The 18,221-nt window shown below is 45.0% G+C and overlaps 1 protein-coding gene across 1 annotated transcript in view; it reads left to right on the forward strand.

The window, feature by feature from the left end:
* The window catches only part of kcnh3 (potassium voltage-gated channel, subfamily H (eag-related), member 3), a 216,546-nt gene that overhangs the window by 178,490 nt on the left and 19,835 nt on the right, over window positions 1-18,221 (forward strand). The window contains exons 8-10 of the mRNA XM_085765059.1: window positions 2,134-2,571; window positions 5,454-5,653; window positions 7,573-7,822. Coding sequence (XP_085621185.1) covers window positions 2,134-2,571; window positions 5,454-5,653; window positions 7,573-7,822 — 888 coding nt within the window. The remainder of the gene's footprint in view (window positions 1-2,133; window positions 2,572-5,453; window positions 5,654-7,572; window positions 7,823-18,221) is intronic.

Raw genomic sequence — 18,221 nt, forward strand, 5'->3', positions numbered from 1 at the left:
AAAAATATATACAAAAAACTACTAAATAAGTTATTGTGCTAAATTGTGCTTCGTCTCCTTGTCTCCTCGTCTCCTCATCTCCTCGTTTCCTCGAGGCGCTGCAGGTTAAGTCGAGCTAATGACAAAGTAATTATGAAACGACTCAGGTGTTAAATCCTCTAATGTTGTTGGTTTAGCTGCTTCACTGAGACTCACAACTCACAGCTCAATTGTCACCGCTGCTTATGTAAGCTGGCAGACTGCTCACACACACACACACACACACACACACACACACACACACACACACACACACACACACAGAGAAGGTCAGAGCTCTTCGTCTGAAATGTGTGATGCTGCAGATCAATGGATGGATGGATGGAGGCGTCCATATTGTATTATTCATCCTCCCTGGCCTCCTGCCTCTCTCTTCTCCTTCCTCTTCTGGCTCTGCTGCCACCGGCTCAGCTCAGCTCCACCAGACATCACTCATTTATTCTTCTGCCTTCACTTCCTTTTTCTTATCTCCTCCTTTGTCCACTCCCCTGAGCTCCCTCCCTCCCTTCCTCCCTCCCTCCCTCCTCTGAAGCTGAGCAGCCATCTTGATCTTTGGTGAACTCCGCTCCTCTGAAACGTCAGGACTTTGTTGTTTCGTCTCTTAATCTCTTAAAGATTCAAGGTCTTGTTGTTTTCTCAAGCTGGAGGAGGAACATCTTTCATTTCATCAGTTTATTTTATTTATTTTTTCCTGGTCTGCTCAGTCTGGTGCAGCAGAGCTCAGATCCTCCTCCTGAGGAAACACAGTAATAACAAACTATGAAAGGTTCAGGTAACTTTATTATGTTTGTGCCCCGAGGTGAAGTCTGGCTGCAGCAGAAGCAGCTGCACAAAAAAGCTCCTTTCACACATGTCAGACTCACTTTAAACATGGTCATAAAAACATAAAACAATAAAATTAAAGAAAAGTTTCTAAAAATTTTAAATAAATATTAAATAGGCTACCAATATTAACACTAAAAAACTAACTAAGAACTGTGACTAGACAGATGATAATAATAACAAATAAAGATGAAACAGTTTGATTTCTTCTTTGAATTTGAATCTTTGAGTTGTTACTCTTTACCTACTGATACATTTCTTGTCATTGTAGTTTTCTATGAGACAACAGACTTGTTTTAGAGGTAAATACAGAGACTTCTTGATGAAAAACTGTCCCTGAAGGCAACGCGCACCAGCGGTTTTGCATGAATTTCCCTCTACAACAACTCTGTCTGGTAACGTTGTGTTATTATCTCATAGCGTGGTGAATGTGCAGCTCACAACTTGTCCACCAGAGCGTTGTGGAGTTGTTGGATTGTGTATTTGATGAGTTTGATGAGGGAAACAAAGAAATCCCATTAGCCTCCGTAGCGTAGCTCTGAGCAGCTCACGGCTCTGCTCCACCATTCTAAAAACAGCTTGCACCGACAAATAAAGTTAACGAACCTACTGCTATGACTATAGGGATTATGGCAATGGGCCAATTTGCCAAAATGTTGAACTATCCCTTTAACACAGGCTCCAACAAGATCTTAAAGGCCCCATGGCATGAAAAATATGATTTTGGTTATTTTTTCTCTGGGCCACGTATATACACCTACTGCCCCATGCATCAAACTGGTCATAAACGTAGAAACACACACCGCCCATTTGTAGGAACTGTCTCTTTAAGATGAGCAGATAGCACTTCCTCCTTTCTGTGATGTCACACACAAGGTAACTCCGCCCACCGTGACCAGTTTTTTTTTTTTTTTCAATTTTTATGAATGCAGCTTAGGTTTCAGTTACTTGCCTGTGATTGGCCCGACCACATGCCACTCAAAAACAGTCAGCCAATCAGAGGAGAGGTTCTCATTCTCTCTTCTGATTGGCCAAATGACCTGTGCCTGCTAGAGCTCCAGAAAGAGGCAACAGAAAGGGGCAGTAGAAATGATATGAAGCAGATCACAGGTACTCAAAACCAATGATACATCTTGTTATAGGGATATCAGCAGGTAAATAAACCCAGAGAAAAGTGCACAGCATGGGGCCTTTAAGCAAATTTGCAATTTTCATATTTTTTGCTGAGCTGTGTTTGTTTGTGTCTCTTCATTTCCTTTCTCTTTCTCTCAGGTTGGCTCCATGAGCTGGCCAAGCGCCTGGGAACGCCGTACTTCCTGGCCCCCCTCTCCACGCTGCTCCCCTCCACCGTCTCCAGCCTCGCCGCCAACGGCAGTAGCAGCGGCGGAGGCGTTGGCGTTGGCGGTGTCGGCGGCGGCCAGTGGAACGTGTCGGGGTCGGAGCTTGGAGGTCAGAGCTCCTGGAACTCCAGTCAGTTCTACGGGAACATATCGGGGAGCGGGGCCGTGTTGGGGCCGGGCGGTGGTGCCGGCGCCGGGGGCAACGGGGGCGGGGCCTTCGGCGTGCTGGGCGGCGGCCCCTCGATGCGCAGCAGCTACGTGACGTCTCTGTACTTCGCTCTGAGCAGCTTGACCAGCGTCGGGTTTGGAAACGTGTCGGCGAACACGGACTCGGAGAAGATCTTCTCCATCTGCACCATGTTGATCGGAGGTGAGACACACACACACACACACATTAAAGGGATACGCCAACATTTTCTTTTTTTGTGTCTTGCCTCACTCCCGAGTCCATGACCAGCAGATAGACACCATCCAGTAACAAGGGAGATGAAACAACCTCATTTAGGACATTTTTACAGCCTGAACAGTCCTGGATTGATTTTGCCTGGGGCGCATGTACATGAGATACATTCAATCCAGGACTGTCCAGGCTGTAAAAATGTCCTAAATGAGGTAGTTTCCAGTAAACTCTGGACTATCTCCCTTCAGGACACTTGGATTGCAGCGGACGAGCAGTGTGGAGGAATATTAAATGGTTTTTGTGTAGTTTTATGGACGTTTTTTACTCTCATATAAAGTTTTGGTTGGACTAGGAACCGGCCTCCCGGGTCTCCAGATGCACTTTGGGGAATAAAAAACTACTCCTACTCAGCATGAGGGTGAATTTCATCTTTTGGTAAACTAGTCCTTTGAGCTGCTTCATTATAGAGGTTTAGTAGAGGAGGAGCAAAGAGGAAGTTAAAACCACACCAGAGTTAATACAGACTGAGAGCTGCTGTTTAATTACTGTTTGCATTGAAGAGTATAAACTCTTTATTAAACTTTTAAACAGCTGAGAGTCATGAAGTGTTGAGAGTGAACAAAAAACAACCAACACTTTGTTAGTTTTGATATTTTCTTGTTCACTATAAAAATAAAAAAAACCAAAGAGTGAAGCTGCTGCTCATTATTTAGATTTAATTAAATCTGGGTTGTGGAGTGGGTGTGTGTTTTTGTATCCGGTTGGTTTTTAATAACCTTTTCCATCCTCTGTGATTTGTGAGTGGTGTCAGAGGAGAGAGCTGAGCAGGCAGCGGTAATGTGTCTGAGCTGGACCTCCTGAGCTGCTCCTCAGCTGTAACTCACTGATATCAGACGGTTTTACACCAGGGGCTTCTTCCTCCAGAGCGGGCAGTGGGCAGTGGGTGGTGGTCAGCAGCCATCCCACAGTAATGTCATTAGTCTGGGTGTCAGTGGCTGTGTCGGTGTCCTGAGGTGTGAACACTGCTGCTGCTGCTGCTGCTTCAGCGGGTTTTCTGCTTGGACTCCCATTAGATTTAGAGCCGGAGGAGAGAGGAGCAGCTCTGCAGAGTCAGGAGAAAGGAGGGAACGCCGGGACAAACCAGTCGTCTGCTGGGTCCTGTTTAAAACAAACCATCGATTCACATAAGAATCACAATTCTCATTTAATACGATTCAGAATTGATATAAAATGTCCCAAAATCGATTAAAAAAAATTTTAAAAAATGAAACAAATCTGCTGGCTGTCGGCCTCCATTTCCTTAGAATTTAAAAGGCAGCATGTTTAACTGCACTTTTTTTTTTTTTTTTGATAAAGAGGCACTTTTAATTTTGTTACTTAACGGGATACGCCAACATTTTTTTTTTCGTGTCTTGCCTCACTCCCGAGTCCATGACCAGCAGATAGACACCATCCTTTCGACTGTGCGTGCAGTAACAAGGGAGATATAGCCGTATCGCCCGTAATTAGCTTAGCTCAAACACTGGAAGTGTATTGGTAGTGTTAGCCTGCCTCCACCTAAAGTCATCAGAGAAACTCTTCAGCAACTCTAAACGGAAACCGGCGGGCCGATCTTCGTCTCAGAGCTGACAAAACTCTCCGGTAAGGCATCTTGAGCGGTCAAATGCCACTAACGGGACGAGATCGGTCAAAACGGAGGGTTCAAGCAAAGACGGTTTATTTTGGTTCAAGCTAGCTACATCGAGGGTAGGTTAGCTTCCTATTTCAAAGTAAAAGCACAAATTCTGTCCTCATGGTTTTCTGTATGTAAAGGGCAACGGGTGTTTTATTTTGTGCAAGTAACCGGAAGTGCGTTGGTCACAACGGCTAGCTGGAGTAGCGCCAAATTCGTCCGAACAAAATTGTAAACAGCTGGTATTTAGACAAATTAACAACACACTGCTGATCTAAACGGCTACTTTCTCACCTGAACATGTTTGAAATGTTGATAAAGTGATATATTTACAGAGTTTAGAGCTAAAATGAAATCAGCTTCTGACTGCTGGTTTCAGCTCGGGTAGGAGGCAGGCTAACACTACCCATACACTTCCAGTGTTTGAGCTAAGCTAATTACGGGCGATACGGCTCTATCTCCCTTGTTACTGCACACACAGTGGAAAGGATGGTGTCTATCTGCTGGTCATGGACTTGGGAGTGAAAAAATGTTGGCGTATCACTTTAAGCAATAGGATATTGCTTTTATGCAACAGTTTCAACAATTCCATCTAAGCATGGATAAATGTTTAAAACTCAATAAATGTGAAAAAGACACTTCAGTCATTCTGTCTTGCAAAGCAGACCGGAGTAGATCATAAGGATCCTTTGCACACCGATAGACTGAAGCAGAAATCATTAGGAATCAAATCGTTTTGAATCTAAAATCGTATCGTAAAATCGTAGCCCCAAAAATCAGAATCGAATCGAAACGTGAGACAGTAAAAGATTCCCAGTGATCCCTCAGACTGGGAGAGGAGCTTCACACTGTCACGTTCCTGTTGTTTCAGATGGTTTGTTGAGCAGGAATTAAGGATTTCTTTAACACTGGGATTATATTTCTTCAGTGTTGTGTTGTGTTTGTGCACTAATCCCCTGGAGGCGGCGGTTTACACTGGTCTCAGAGCAGCTCAGTCATTTAAAGCCGTTTGCTTCTTAACCTCTGCAGGCTTTATAAAGACGTCCCATAGTGCGTCCTGCTGTGCAGAAGCATTATGGGATTTCTCACGAGGGCCAATCCTCGATGAAAAAATAAAAAAGCGAAGCCCAATCCAGTTGCTGAGTCGTCATAAACACACAGTCTTTGGTGTGTCCTGCAGCGCTGATGCACGCCGTGGTGTTTGGGAACGTGACGGCCATCATCCAGAGGATGTACTCGCGCCGCTCGCTCTACCACACGCGCACCAAGGACCTGAAGGACTTCATCAGGGTCCACCGGCTGCCCAAGGCCCTGGAGCAGCGCATGCTCGAGTGTTTCCAGACCACCTGGTCGGTCAACAACGGGATCGACGTCAGCGAGGTGAGGACACACACACACACACACACACACACACACACACACACACCTGTTCTTAAAGGGATAGTTCAACATTTTGGCAAATTGGCCCATTGCCATAATCCCTATAGTCATAGCAGTAGGTTTGTTACCTTTAATTGTCGGTGCAAGCTGTTTTTAGAACGGCGGAGCAGAGCCGTGAGCTGCTCAGAGCTACGCTACGGAGGCTCATGGGATTTCTTGGTTTCCCTCATCAAACTCATCAAATACACAATCCAACAACTCCACAACGCTCTGGTGGACAAGTTGTGAGCTGCACATTCACCACGCTATGAGATAATAACACAACGTTACCACACAGAGTTGTTTTAGAGGGAAATTCATGCAAAACCACTGATGCGCGTTGCCTTCAGGGACAGTTTTTCATCAAGCAGTCTGCAAGCTGCATTTACCTCTAAAACAACTCTTTCTGGTAACGTTGTGTTATTATCTCATAGCGTGGTGAATGTGCAGGTCACAACTTGTCCACCAGAGCGTTGTGGAGTTGTTGGATTGTGTATTTGATGAGTTTGATGAGGGAAACCAAGAAATCCCATAATGAGCCTCCGTAGCGTAGCTCTGAGCAGCTCGCGGCTCTGCTCCGCCGTTCTAAAAACAGCTTGCACCGACAATTAAAGGTAACGAACCTACTGCTATGACTATAGGGATTATGGCAATGGGTCAATTTGACAAAATGTTGAACTATCCCTTTAAGTTACTTGACATTAAAAGTTTGTTTCACTCAAAATCCAAACCTTGATGGTGTCTCGAAGCTTTAGTTGTCTGTAAAACATCTCAGTGTTCACACATCGCTCCTCTTTCTTCTGTCTCTGTAAAGACGAGTCAGCTTCTCTATGATGAAGGTGTCAGGGACGTTTTCTAACCACAGTCTCTGATTTGCAGCGTTTACATGAGCTGCTGCTGCACGGGGACAGTGAAGCAGACGTGATAATAAATTCCAGACTATCATTGAACTCCTCTTTTTTCCATTTTACTCTCTTCTTCAACAGTTTATTAACCGTGCAGTTTCTATCACACAGTATTTATGAGTACGAGTTGTTTACAGCAGTAAGAACACATCTCATTTTGACTGTAGTTTATTTCCCCCGCAACTAATTTAGATGAAACCAACCTGCTCCTTCTGTACCTACACTACCAGTCAAAAGTTTGGACACATATGGAGAGTTATGTAGTAAACACAAAAGTGTTAAACAAAGCAGAAGATGTTTTTGATTTTAGATTTTTGCACACTTTAGATTCAGTCATCAGCTTCATGAGGTCAAATCATCACCTGGAACAGTTTTCTTGTCTTGAAGGAGGTGACAGATAACACTTTGGTTTTACTTAACATGTTTGTGTTTACTACTTAAAGGGATAGTTCAACATTTTGGCAAATTGGCCCATTGCCATAATCCCTATAGAGTTGTTTTCGAGGTAAATTCATGCAAAACCGCTGATGCACGTTCCCGTCGGGGGCAGTTTTTCATCAAGCAGTCTCTGAATTTCCCTCTAAAACAACTCTGTCTGGTAACGTTGTGTTATTATCTCATAGCGTGGTCAATGTGCAGGTCACAACTTGTCCACCAGAGCGTTGTGGAGTTGTTGGATTGTGTATTTAGCGTAGCTCTGAGCAGCTCGCGGCTCTGCTCCACCGTTCTAAAAATAGCTTGCACCGACGATTAAAGGTAACGAACCTACTGCTATGACTATAGGGATTATGGCAATGGGCCAATTTGCCAAAATGTTGAATAGAACTATCCCTTTAACTGCATATGTGTTCCTTCATAGTTTCAATGTCTTCAGTTTGAATTTACAATGTAGAAAGTGATAAAAAACTAAATAGAGAAGGTGTGTCCAAACTTTTGACTAGTCGTGCACTTCATATCCTCTCTCTGTCTCTCCAGCTGTTGAAGGACTTCCCTGACGAGCTGCGGGCCGACATCGCCATGCACCTGAACAAGGAGCTGCTGCAGCTGCCGCTCTTCGAGTCGGCCAGCCGGGGGTGTCTGCGCTCGCTGTCCCTCATCATCAAGACGTCGTTCTGCGCCCCGGGCGAGTTCCTCATCCGGCAGGGGGACGCCTTGCAGGCCATCTACTTCGTCTGCTCCGGCTCCATGGAGGTGCTGAAGGACAACACGGTGCTGGCCATCCTGGGTGAGTCAGACTCATTTCCCTGTTTGTTTCCTCAAATTAGATTTTTAAAAAAAGGGGACAAAACATGATTTTCTGAGCCTGTTTTTTCAAATTAAAGGGATAGTTCACCCAAAATCGAAATTTCTCAAACTCATTATCTACTCCCCCTCATGTGGACTAAGGGCTGGGAGAAGTTTCAGAGTCCTCCGTGGCTTCTCTGAGTTACAGGGGGTCTCAGCGTAGCAGTGCATGTCCATATAACGGTTGCAAATGGATACCAACTGTCTTCGTAACAAAAAGACACACCAAAAAACATCCAAATACCTCCATGCTGCTCGTATGTAATGTCCGTCTTGTATTGAAGCCCCAAAATGCGAAATTGCCCCGAAAAAAATTAAATAAGTCTATATTTCAAGCTTGTTTGTAGCGGAAGCTTCTTGAAGCTCCTCTTCCCAGTTTGTCCAAATTTGACGAACTATGCACTGCTACGCCGAGACCCCCTGTAACTCAGAGAAGCCACGGAGGACTCTGAAACTTCTCCAATTTCAATTTTGGATGAACTATCCCTTTAATGAGGAAAAAGAATCAAAACAGCGTCAATGAGGAAAGATCTGATCTGTTGACTGTGGGAGTGTGAAAGAGTCACGGCCGCTCTCCTCATTAAGACTAAAAGGCAAACGAGGGCGGTTCGTTATTTGAAGGAAATTATGCGTAAATTTGTGATAATAGAGAGGTGGATGAGAACGGCTCTGATAGACAATTACCTGACAAAGCGAGAGTCATTAATCTGAGGAAAGACCAGATACCAACTAGTCTGTTTGATATGAAACCACGGCGATGACATCAGGACTTTAAAGACAGAGATCATGTCGCTGATTATAGTGAAGATGATTTAAGCTGTCGCTGTTTGGTGTCGACCAATCAGAGGAGGAGGAGGAAGATGAGTGTATATCACTCGAACAACAAGGAAGGCAAGGCTGAGACAGAGCTGATAAAGAGCTGTTGTTTGTGCTTCACTGCTTTAAAGAGTTATCTCCATGCTCAACACACACACACACACACACACACACACACAGAGTCAAGGATTCCCACTGTGTTGATCCTGCCACACACACTCTAATCCTTCAGTGCAGTGTGAACAGAGATGTCGGATGTCTTGTTATCAGACCTCACATATGGCCGAGTGCAGAGGGTGGAGGAGAGAGGGATGAAAGGATGGATGAATGAATGAATGAATGAATGAATGAATGAATGAATGAGGTTATTTGTTTGTATAAATAACTACAACACAATGTTTGATTGAGGACGTTTCATTCATTCATTGTTCTGTTTCTGTAAATGTTAGTAAGTTTCTCTTGTTTCAAACTCAGCTACCAAATACTTGGTGGGCGTTCCTTCAGAAGAGTGTGCGGTCCTTTAGTAGAGTGTGCAGTCCTTTAGTAGAGTGGGCAGTCCTTTATTAGAGTGAGCGGTCCTTTATTAGAGTGAGCGGTCCTTCAGTAGAGTGTGCGGTCCTTTAGTAGAGTGTGCGGTCCTTTAGTAGAGTGAGCGGTCTTTTAGTAGAGTGAGCGGCCCTTTAGTAGAGTGTGCGGTCCTTTAGTAGAGTGAGCGGCCCTTTAGTAGAGTGTGCGGTCCTTTAGTAGACTGTGCGGTCCTTTAGTAGAGTGAGCGGTCCTTTAGTAGAGTGAGCGGTCCTTCAGTAGAGTGTGCGGTCCTTTAGTAGAGTGTGCGGTCTTTTAGTAGAGTGTGCGGTCCTTTAGTAGAGTGTGCGGTCCTTTAGTAGAGTGGGCGGTCCTTTATTAGAGTGGGCGGTCCTTCAGAAGAGTGGGCGGTCCTTCAGTAGAGTGTGTGGTCCTTCTGGTCCTTTAGTAGAGTGTTCAGTCTTTCAGAAGAGTGTGCGGTCCTTTAGTAGAGTGTGCGGTCCTTCAGTAGAGTGAGCGGTCCTTTAGCAGAGTGTGCGGCCCTTTAGTAGAGTGTGCGGTCCTTTAGTAGACTGTGCAGTCCTTTAGTAGACTGTGCGGTCTTTTAGTAGAGTGTGCGGTCTTTTAGTAGAGTGAGCGGTCCTTTAGTAGAGTGTGCGGTCCTTTAGTAGAGTGTGCGGTCCTTTAGTAGAGTGAGCGGTCCTTTAGTAGAGTGTGCGGTCTTTTAGTAGAGTGAGCGGTCCTTTAGTAGAGTGGGCGGTTCTTTAGTAGAGTGGGCGGTCCTTTAGTAGAGTGTGTGGTCCTTTAGTAGAGTGAGCGGTCCTTTAGTAGAGTGTGCGGTCCTTCAGTAGAGTGTGCGGTCCTTTAGTAGAGTGTGCGGTCCTTTAGTAGAGTTGGCGGTCCTTTAGTAGAGTGTGCGGTCCTTCAGTAGAGTGAGCGGTCCTTTAGTAGGGTGTGCAGTCCTTCAGAAGAGTTGACGGTCCTTTAGTAGAGTGAGCGGTCCTTTAGTAGAGTGTGCGGTCCTTTAGAAGAGTGAGTGGTCCTTCAGAAGAATGGTTGGTCCTTTAGTAGAGTGTGCAGTCCTTTAGTAGAGTGTGCGGTCCTTCAGAAGAGTGGTTGGTCCTTTAGTAGAGTGTGCAGTCCTTCGGAAGAGTTGGCGGTCCTTCAGTAGAGTGAGCGGTCCTTTAGTAGAGTGTGCGGTCCTTCAGAAGAGTGGTTGGTCCTTTAGTAGAGTGTGCAGTCCTTCGGAAGAGTTGGCGGTCCTTTAGTAGAGTGAGCGGTCCTTTAGTAGAGTGTGCGGTCCTTCAGTAGAGTGAGCGGTCCTTTAGTAGGGTGTGCAGTCCTTTAGTAGAGTTGGCGGTCCTTTAGTAGGGTGTGCAATCCTTTAGTAGAGTGAGCGGTCCTTTAGTAGAGTGTGCGGTCCTTTAGTAGAGTGTGCGTTCCTTTAGAAGAGTGTGCAGTCCTTTACTAGTGGAGTAGTAGAGTAGGTGGTCCTTTAGTAGATTGAGCGGTCCTTTAGTAGAGTGGCCGGTCCTTTAGTAGTAGAGTGTGCGACCCTTCAGAAGAGTGAGTGGTCCTTCAGAAGAGTGTACGGTCCTTTAGTAGAGTGTGCGACCCTTCAGAAGAGTGAGTGGTCCTTCAGAAGAGTGTACGGTCCTTTAGTAGAGTGTGCGGTCCTTTAGAAGAGTGGGCTGTCCTTTAGTAGAGTGGGCGGTCCTTCAATAGAGTGTGCCGTCCTGTAGTAGAGTGTGCGGTCCTTTAGTAGAGTGTGTGGTCCTTCAGAAGAGTGTGCGGTCCTTTAGTAGAGTTCGCGGTCCTTTAGTAGAGTGAGCGGTCCTTTAGTAGAGTGTGCGGTCCTTTAGTAGAGTGTGCGTTCCTTTAGAAGAGTGTGCAGTCCTTTACTAGTGGAGTGTGCGGTCCTTTAGTAGTAGAGTGTGCGACCCTTCAGAAGAGTGAGTGGTCCTTCAGAAGAGTGTACGGTCCTTTAGTAGAGTGTGCGGTCCTTTAGAAGAGTGGGCTGTCCTTTCGTAGAGTGGGCGGTCCTTCAGTAGAGTGTGCGGTCTTTTAGTAGAGTGAGCGGTCCTTTAGTAGAGTGTGCGGTCCTTTAGTAGAGTGCGTGGTCCTTTAGTAGACTGTGCGGTCTTTTAGTAGAGTGTGCGTTCACTTAGAAGAGTGTGCAGTCCTTTACTAGTGGAGTGTGCGGTCCTTTAGTAGTAGAGTGTGCGGTCCTTCAGAAGAGTGAGTGGTCCTTCAGAAGAGTGTACGGTCCTTTAGTAGAGTGTGCGGTCCTTTAGTAGAGTGTGCGGTCCTTTAGTAGAGTGGGCAGTCCTTTAGTAGTAGAGTGTGCGACCCTTCAGAAGAGTGAGTGGTCCTTCAGAAGAGTGTACGGTCCTTTAGTAGAGTGTGCGGTCCTTTAGAAGAGTGGGCTGTCCTTTCGTAGAGTGGGCGGTCCTTCAGTAGAGTGTGCGGTCTTTTAGTAGAGTGAGCGGTCCTTTAGTAGAGTGTGCGGTCCTTTAGTAGAGTGCGTGGTCCTTTAGTAGACTGTGCGGTCTTTTAGTAGAGTGAGCGGTCCTTTATTAGAGTGGGTGGTCCTTTAGTAGAGTGTGCGGTCCTTTAGTAGAGTGTGTGGTCCTTTAGTAGAGTGTGCGTTCCTTTAGTAGAGTGAATGGTCCTTTAGTAGAGTGAATGGTCCTTTAGTAGAGTGTGCGTTCCTTTAGTAGAGTGAATGGTCCTTTAGTAGAGTGTGCGTTCCTTTAGTAGAGTGAATGGTCCTTCAGTAGAGTGTGCGGTCCTTTAGTAGAGTGAATGGTCCTTTAGTAGAGTGTGCGGTCCCTCAGAAGAGTATTCAGTCTTTCAGAAGAGTGGGAGGTCCTTTAGTCAGACCTAAAATCAGTTGAGATTGATCCCTGATTAGCATCTTTTATGTGTTCATGTTGTTTGTTAGCCTGTAACTTCCAGTTGCTGACACACTGTTAGCATTGTGCTAATGCTAACACTCACTCTGTATAATATTAACAAAGGTTCAGGTGTATGTAGCCCCGCCCTCTGTCCTCACAGGTGGACACACACAAGTCCATTGGTTGTTGATGTTTGTGATGTATGAAGCCTTGAATCTGTGTTTATGAGACTGGTTCATGGTAGAAACACTAATGATTATTATAATTATGCATCATATTATTATAAAAACATTGTATGTGTGTATGAGTCTTCACACTGTCAGACCATCTGGACGTTAACAAGAGGAAACTCTGGATTTACTCTGGAAGCTTTTTTAATAATTCAACCAAAACTTTTTCTGTTGTCATCAGTTTGTGGCTGATTTGAGCCGATCTATAAAAACAGGTGCTTTCCTGTCTCCACCTGTGGAGAACAACAACAATCCTTAACGAGCCAGTAAAAGCAGAGCCAGTGCGGATTTTGGTGAGGATGAAGAGGATGAAGAGGACGAAGATAATACTACTGTGTCCTAATGAGCAGCAGCTACAGGGACGGAGCGCTGGTTTCTATCATGAGGATGTAAAACATTATTGAGACGAAAACATGCAGAGAGAGAGGGAGGGGGGATAAACAGGGCTTGATTTTATTTTTATTTTAGTGTGTGTGTGTGTGTGTGTGTGTGTGTGTGTGTGTGTGTGTGTGTGTGTGTGTGAAACGTGTGATCATATGTCCACACTTGCGTCGTCGCTCTCGGGGGATGTGGGCGGAGCTGAGCTGCAGTGAAGTCTAATATTAACCTGGACGGATTTACAGACTGTGTGGGAGGAGGAGCCACAGTCAGAGTCTGCACCAGTATCACAGCTATCATCACCACCTTCATCATCATCATCATCATCATCAGAAGTTTTTTTTTTTCTTTTTAATGGGAACAGGCATATATACACATGTATGTATACCATAGACTGTAAAAAGAATGGATGTAGCGTCCGTGACGTCACCCATAGGTTTTGGGGAGTCGTTTTTGTGACTCCAACATGGCGGCCTGAACAGCGCCATGTTGGATTGGCCGGCCGAGAACCCGTCCACTGGCCTCGAAGCAGCTGTCCACGGAGCTGCTCGGACCTGTCACTCAACGTTTCCGCGCCCTAATTGGCCAGAGTTTTAACCTAATAACAGTAAAACAGTAGAGTTTAAAAAAAATTCACCCCCCTCAGAGTGTGTGCGGGGTAGAAACTATCGATTGAGACCAAAAAACGTTCTGACACCAGGCTTTTAACATGTTTACTGAGGATGTAAAGTCGGCGATTTTAACATGGGGGTCTATGAAGAATGCTCCCTTCTGACACCAGCCCCCAGAGGAAGCCCAGGGGATTGCAGTTTTTTGAACGCGGAAGTGAGCTTCACTTCTCAGACCGACAACTGCCCCCTTGATGTATACATGTATAAACTGACAATACACTGACCAAAAAACAGACAGACAGAAGACAAACGACAGAGCAAACCCAACAACATAACAAAACATGACCAAAACAGGACAGAAAAGTAAAAAACACGCACAAGAAAACTAAAACAAAACAACTACAACAAAAAAAGGATGTGAAACTACTTAAAGTTAAATTAACAGAACTACTTAGTATACATTCACTCAAAAGTAAGTTTTTCCCATTTTTTGTTATGCATTTCTACCTTGTCTTGATTTGATGCAATATTTTTTTCCAAAAGAAATTGGCGTCGCACTTTTATTTGGGTCTTAAATATAAATATTTTCCCCAAAAGGATGATCGTGTTTACAATCTGTGGGCATTTTACCTCCAGTACTCCCAACAAAATATTTAATGGTGTAAATTGTAAAGTGAATATTTTTGGGTCTTAGCCACTTTTGAATGTCTAACCAAAATCTGACTACATGTTTACAATAAAAGAATAAATGTAACTGATCCTCCACTTCTTCATTGCAAAATTTACGTGTGTGTGTGTGTGTGAGTGTGTGTGTGTGTGTGTGTGTGTGTGTGTGAGTGTGTGAGGAGCAGAAACCAAACACCAACGCTCATTATCAACCACTTTCATTTGTCCTTTGACCCAGAGTTTGAATCAGTTGCAGTAAATGAATCCACTCTGATGGAGCACCATGTTTTTATTGGACATCGAGGCCTTTGAGAGTTTCTGATCAATATTTATCACCGTTTTAACTTCATGTAGAATAAAGTCACAGACGCATGATACTCTTAAATGGATAGTTCACCCAAAATTCAAATTTCACTCATTATCTACTCCCCCTCATGTGGACTAAGGGCTGGGAGAAGTGTAAGAGTCCTCCGTGCTTTCTCTAAGTTACAGCGGGGCTCCGTGCAGCAGTGCATGTCCATATGACGGTTGAGAACGGAGCTCACTTTTCTCCAAAAAGACACACCAAAAAACATCCAGTTACCTCCATAGTGCTCGTCTGTAATGTCCCTCTTGTATTGAAGCCCCGACATGAGAAATTGTTCTGAAAAAAATTAAATAAGTATGGAGGTATTTAGATCTTTTTTGGTGTGTCTTTTTGGACGAAAAAAATGTGCCCCGTTCGTTACCGTCGTATATATTATTTATTTCACTTGAACACTTTACTCATTTAATTACTTAGAAACATCTTAGTGCACTTCAGGTAGGCTTTCAAACTGTCATGTTGTTATGTACTTATGTAGTATTTCTAATTGCCATGTTTGTCACAATCGTTTGTCTGTCAAAATCCTTGTTACAGTATATTTATTTAAGTACCCCATGTTACCCCATTTCCCCAGAGGACTACAGATGGAAATTAACGGCTCTGCTAAATCTGGTGCAGCCATCTTTTTATTTTTCTCAATAATTGATGTCACTGCACACTGTCCTTTTTAAATAAATAAAAAATAATATGGACATGCAGTGCTGCACGGAGCCCCCCTGTAACTCCAAGAAAGCACAGATGAGTCTGAAACTTCTCCCAGCCCTTAGTCCACATGAGGGGGAGTTGATAATGAGTGAAATTTGAATTTTGGGTGAAATATCCCTTTAAAATATGTCCCTTTAGCTGGGCAGATTATTCTTTACCTGTGACAACAACAGCTCAGCTTCGTCTCTGTAGTAAAACTCATTTCCTGTGGACGAGCTTCAAGACCTCAGCAGCACTAATCCAGCAAACAGCTTCACTGAGACGTGACTGTGTGAATGAGTGAATGAGTGAATGGGTGAATGGCTAATAGACAGTGATGGGCGGAGAGAGAGGTGGGGGGGGGGATTCATGTTTGTGTGGCAAGGACAGATGCACATGTCTGAAAAGTCAGTTCCTTGAAAAGGTCAAGATGTGTCGTATTAATGGTTTGTACCTGTACACGTGTACTTCGGTGTGTGTGTGTGTGTGTGCATCGACATGCGTACGTGTGTGTGTGTGTGATGTGAGATGAAGTGGATTTATCTTCAAATGCCAAGCCCCCAGCCCATATTTGATCTTGATCGTTGACACACACACACACACACACATAAAAACACACACATCAATAGACAAAGTGTGGTGCTGTGCTGCTGTTAATAATTGATAGATTTTACATTATTAAAAAGCAGCTTGATTATTAATGCTGAAGGGTGGTGCTGGATGGAGCGCAGCCCTGCAGAGCTGCAGGAAGCCTCCCGTCATGGTGGCGCCCGACAAGAGCACTGACCCAGCACAGACACAACAGACACAACAGACACAACAGACACAACACACACACCTCTGAGTGTTAGAGAGCAAACCAGATGTTCACCGACAGCAACAACGTCGACTGAACCGAGACAGAAACATTAACGTCATTAGTTAAAGACTGAAACTCATCATTTCCTCCAGTTAAAGAATAGTTTATCAATATGAGGATCTAAAAACCACCTCAGTGTAGTTTTCCAGCTTCTCTCTGGAGCTCTAGTAACAACAGGTCGGTGTCAGCCAATCAGAAGAGAGGAGAAGACTCTGAGTCTCTCTTCTGATTGGCTGTTGACTGTTTTCTGAGTGATTAAATAAAAACAGAGCAGATTTCAGAATAAAACACTCAGAGAAACCACAAATCCTGCAAAGTTGTTGTTGGATGGATGGTGGGTCTAGGTGGTGGTGAGGGGGCGGGGCTTAGTTGTGACATCACAAAGTGACAGGAAGTCCTGACGGCTGGTTTTAAGGCTCAGTTTCTGAATACAGGCTGTGTGCATTTCTCTGTGGACTGAGGCTTTGATACTTTCACAGTATTAATATAGAACCTAGAGCTGCTTTATAATCACACTACACATGGACATCTACCTTTATACTGTATGGAGCTTTAATACAAACATCTACCTTTATACCGTATGGAGCTTTAACACAAACATCTACCTTTATACCGTATGGAGCTTTAACACAAACATCTACCTTTATACCGTATGGAGCTTTAACACAAACATCTACCTTTATACCGTATGGAGCTTTAACACAAACATCTACCTTTATACCGTATGGAGCTTTAACACAAACATCTACCTTTATACCGTATGGAGCTTTAACACAAACATCTACCTTTATACCGTATGGAGCTTTAACACAAACATCTACCTTTATACCGTATGGAGCTTTAATACTCCATGCATGACAGATGTGACATGGTGCAGACACCTGTTGGGCCAATCAGCATCGAGACTAATGTCATTACAAACCAGGGGCGGTGATGTAACACTTACATCAGCTAATTCGATTGATCTAAATCGACCTTTCACTCGACCATCACAGCAAATTAGCGTCGTGTATACGGAGGACTGATCTGTGTAGAAGAAATCTGCCTAAATAAGAGAAAAAGATGAAATATTAGCAGAAGTTTTACACTTTAAAAGCCTGCGGATCAGTGTGACATTGATAAAAACGAGCTTCTTTCATAATCTTTTGTTCTAAACGTCACTTTCAAGTGTTCGTCTGCTGCTCGGTTCAACATGTTGCTGTGATTATAAGGAAGAAAAAAGCTTCTTTCTTTCTTTTTTTTTTCCTGTCGCTCCGAACTCCATCATCTCTGTGACCGAGGAGGGGGAGGAAGAGGGGGAGGGAGGGGGAGTGATGTAAAAAAGACAGTGAGACAGACGGAGCATGTGAAGAGCTAAATTAAGTAGAAGCACAGATGGGGGAGGAAAGGGGGGAGAATGAAGGGGTGAGGGAGGGAGGAGGTGGAGGGGTAAGAGGGGTCGTGTTGCTGCTGTTGCTACGAGTCTCTCCTCTTCCTCTCCCTCCTCCTCCTCCTCCTCCTCCTCTTCCTCTTCCTCTTCCTCACCCCGACCCCCCTCCCCTCTCTGTTTTCTCACCCCGCCCTTCCTTCATTTTCACATCCTCTCTCTTCTCACTCCTCCTCCACACTCCATCACACTCTTTCAGGTTCCTGTTTCCTCCTCTCCCCCATTTTCCTCTCCTCCATCCCCCCTCCCTTCTCCATCTTCCTCCTCACCATCTTCCTCTCGTCTATCCTTCCACTCCTCTCCTCCCTTCATTCTCCCCCTCCTCCCTCTATCCTCCCTCTCCTCCATCCTTCCACTCCTCCATCCTTCTTCTCGTCCATCCTTCCCTTCCTCTCCTCCATCTTCCTCCTCTCCTTCATCTTCCTCCCCTCTCCCCCATTTTCCTCTCCTCCATCTTCCTCTCCTCCCTCCTTCCTCCCCTCCATCCTCCCTCTCCTCCCTCCATCTTCCTCTCCTCCATCCTCCCTCTCCTCCTTCCCTCCTTCCTCTCCTCCCTCTACTCCATCTTCCTCTCTTCCATCCTCCCTCTCCTCCCTCCTTCCTCTCCTCCATCTTCCTCCTCTCCTCCCTTCTCTCCTCCTTCCATCCTTCCTCTCCTCCATCTTCCTCCTTCTCTCCTCCATCTTCCTCTCTTCCATCCTCCCTCTCCTCCCTCCTTCCCCTCCTCCCTCCATCTTCCTCTCTTCCATCCTCCCTCTCCTCCATCCATCTTCCTCCCTCCCTCCTTCCTCTTCCCCATTTTCCTCTCCTCCATCCTTCTTCTCGTCCATCCTTCCCCTCCTCTCCTCCACCCTTCCTCTCCTCCCTCCTTCCTCTCCTCCATC

This window comes from Trachurus japonicus, chromosome 21 (genome assembly GCF_045865225.1).
Source record: "Trachurus japonicus isolate A0001 chromosome 21, Traja_1.0".
NCBI lineage: Eukaryota > Metazoa > Chordata > Actinopteri > Carangiformes > Carangidae > Trachurus > Trachurus japonicus.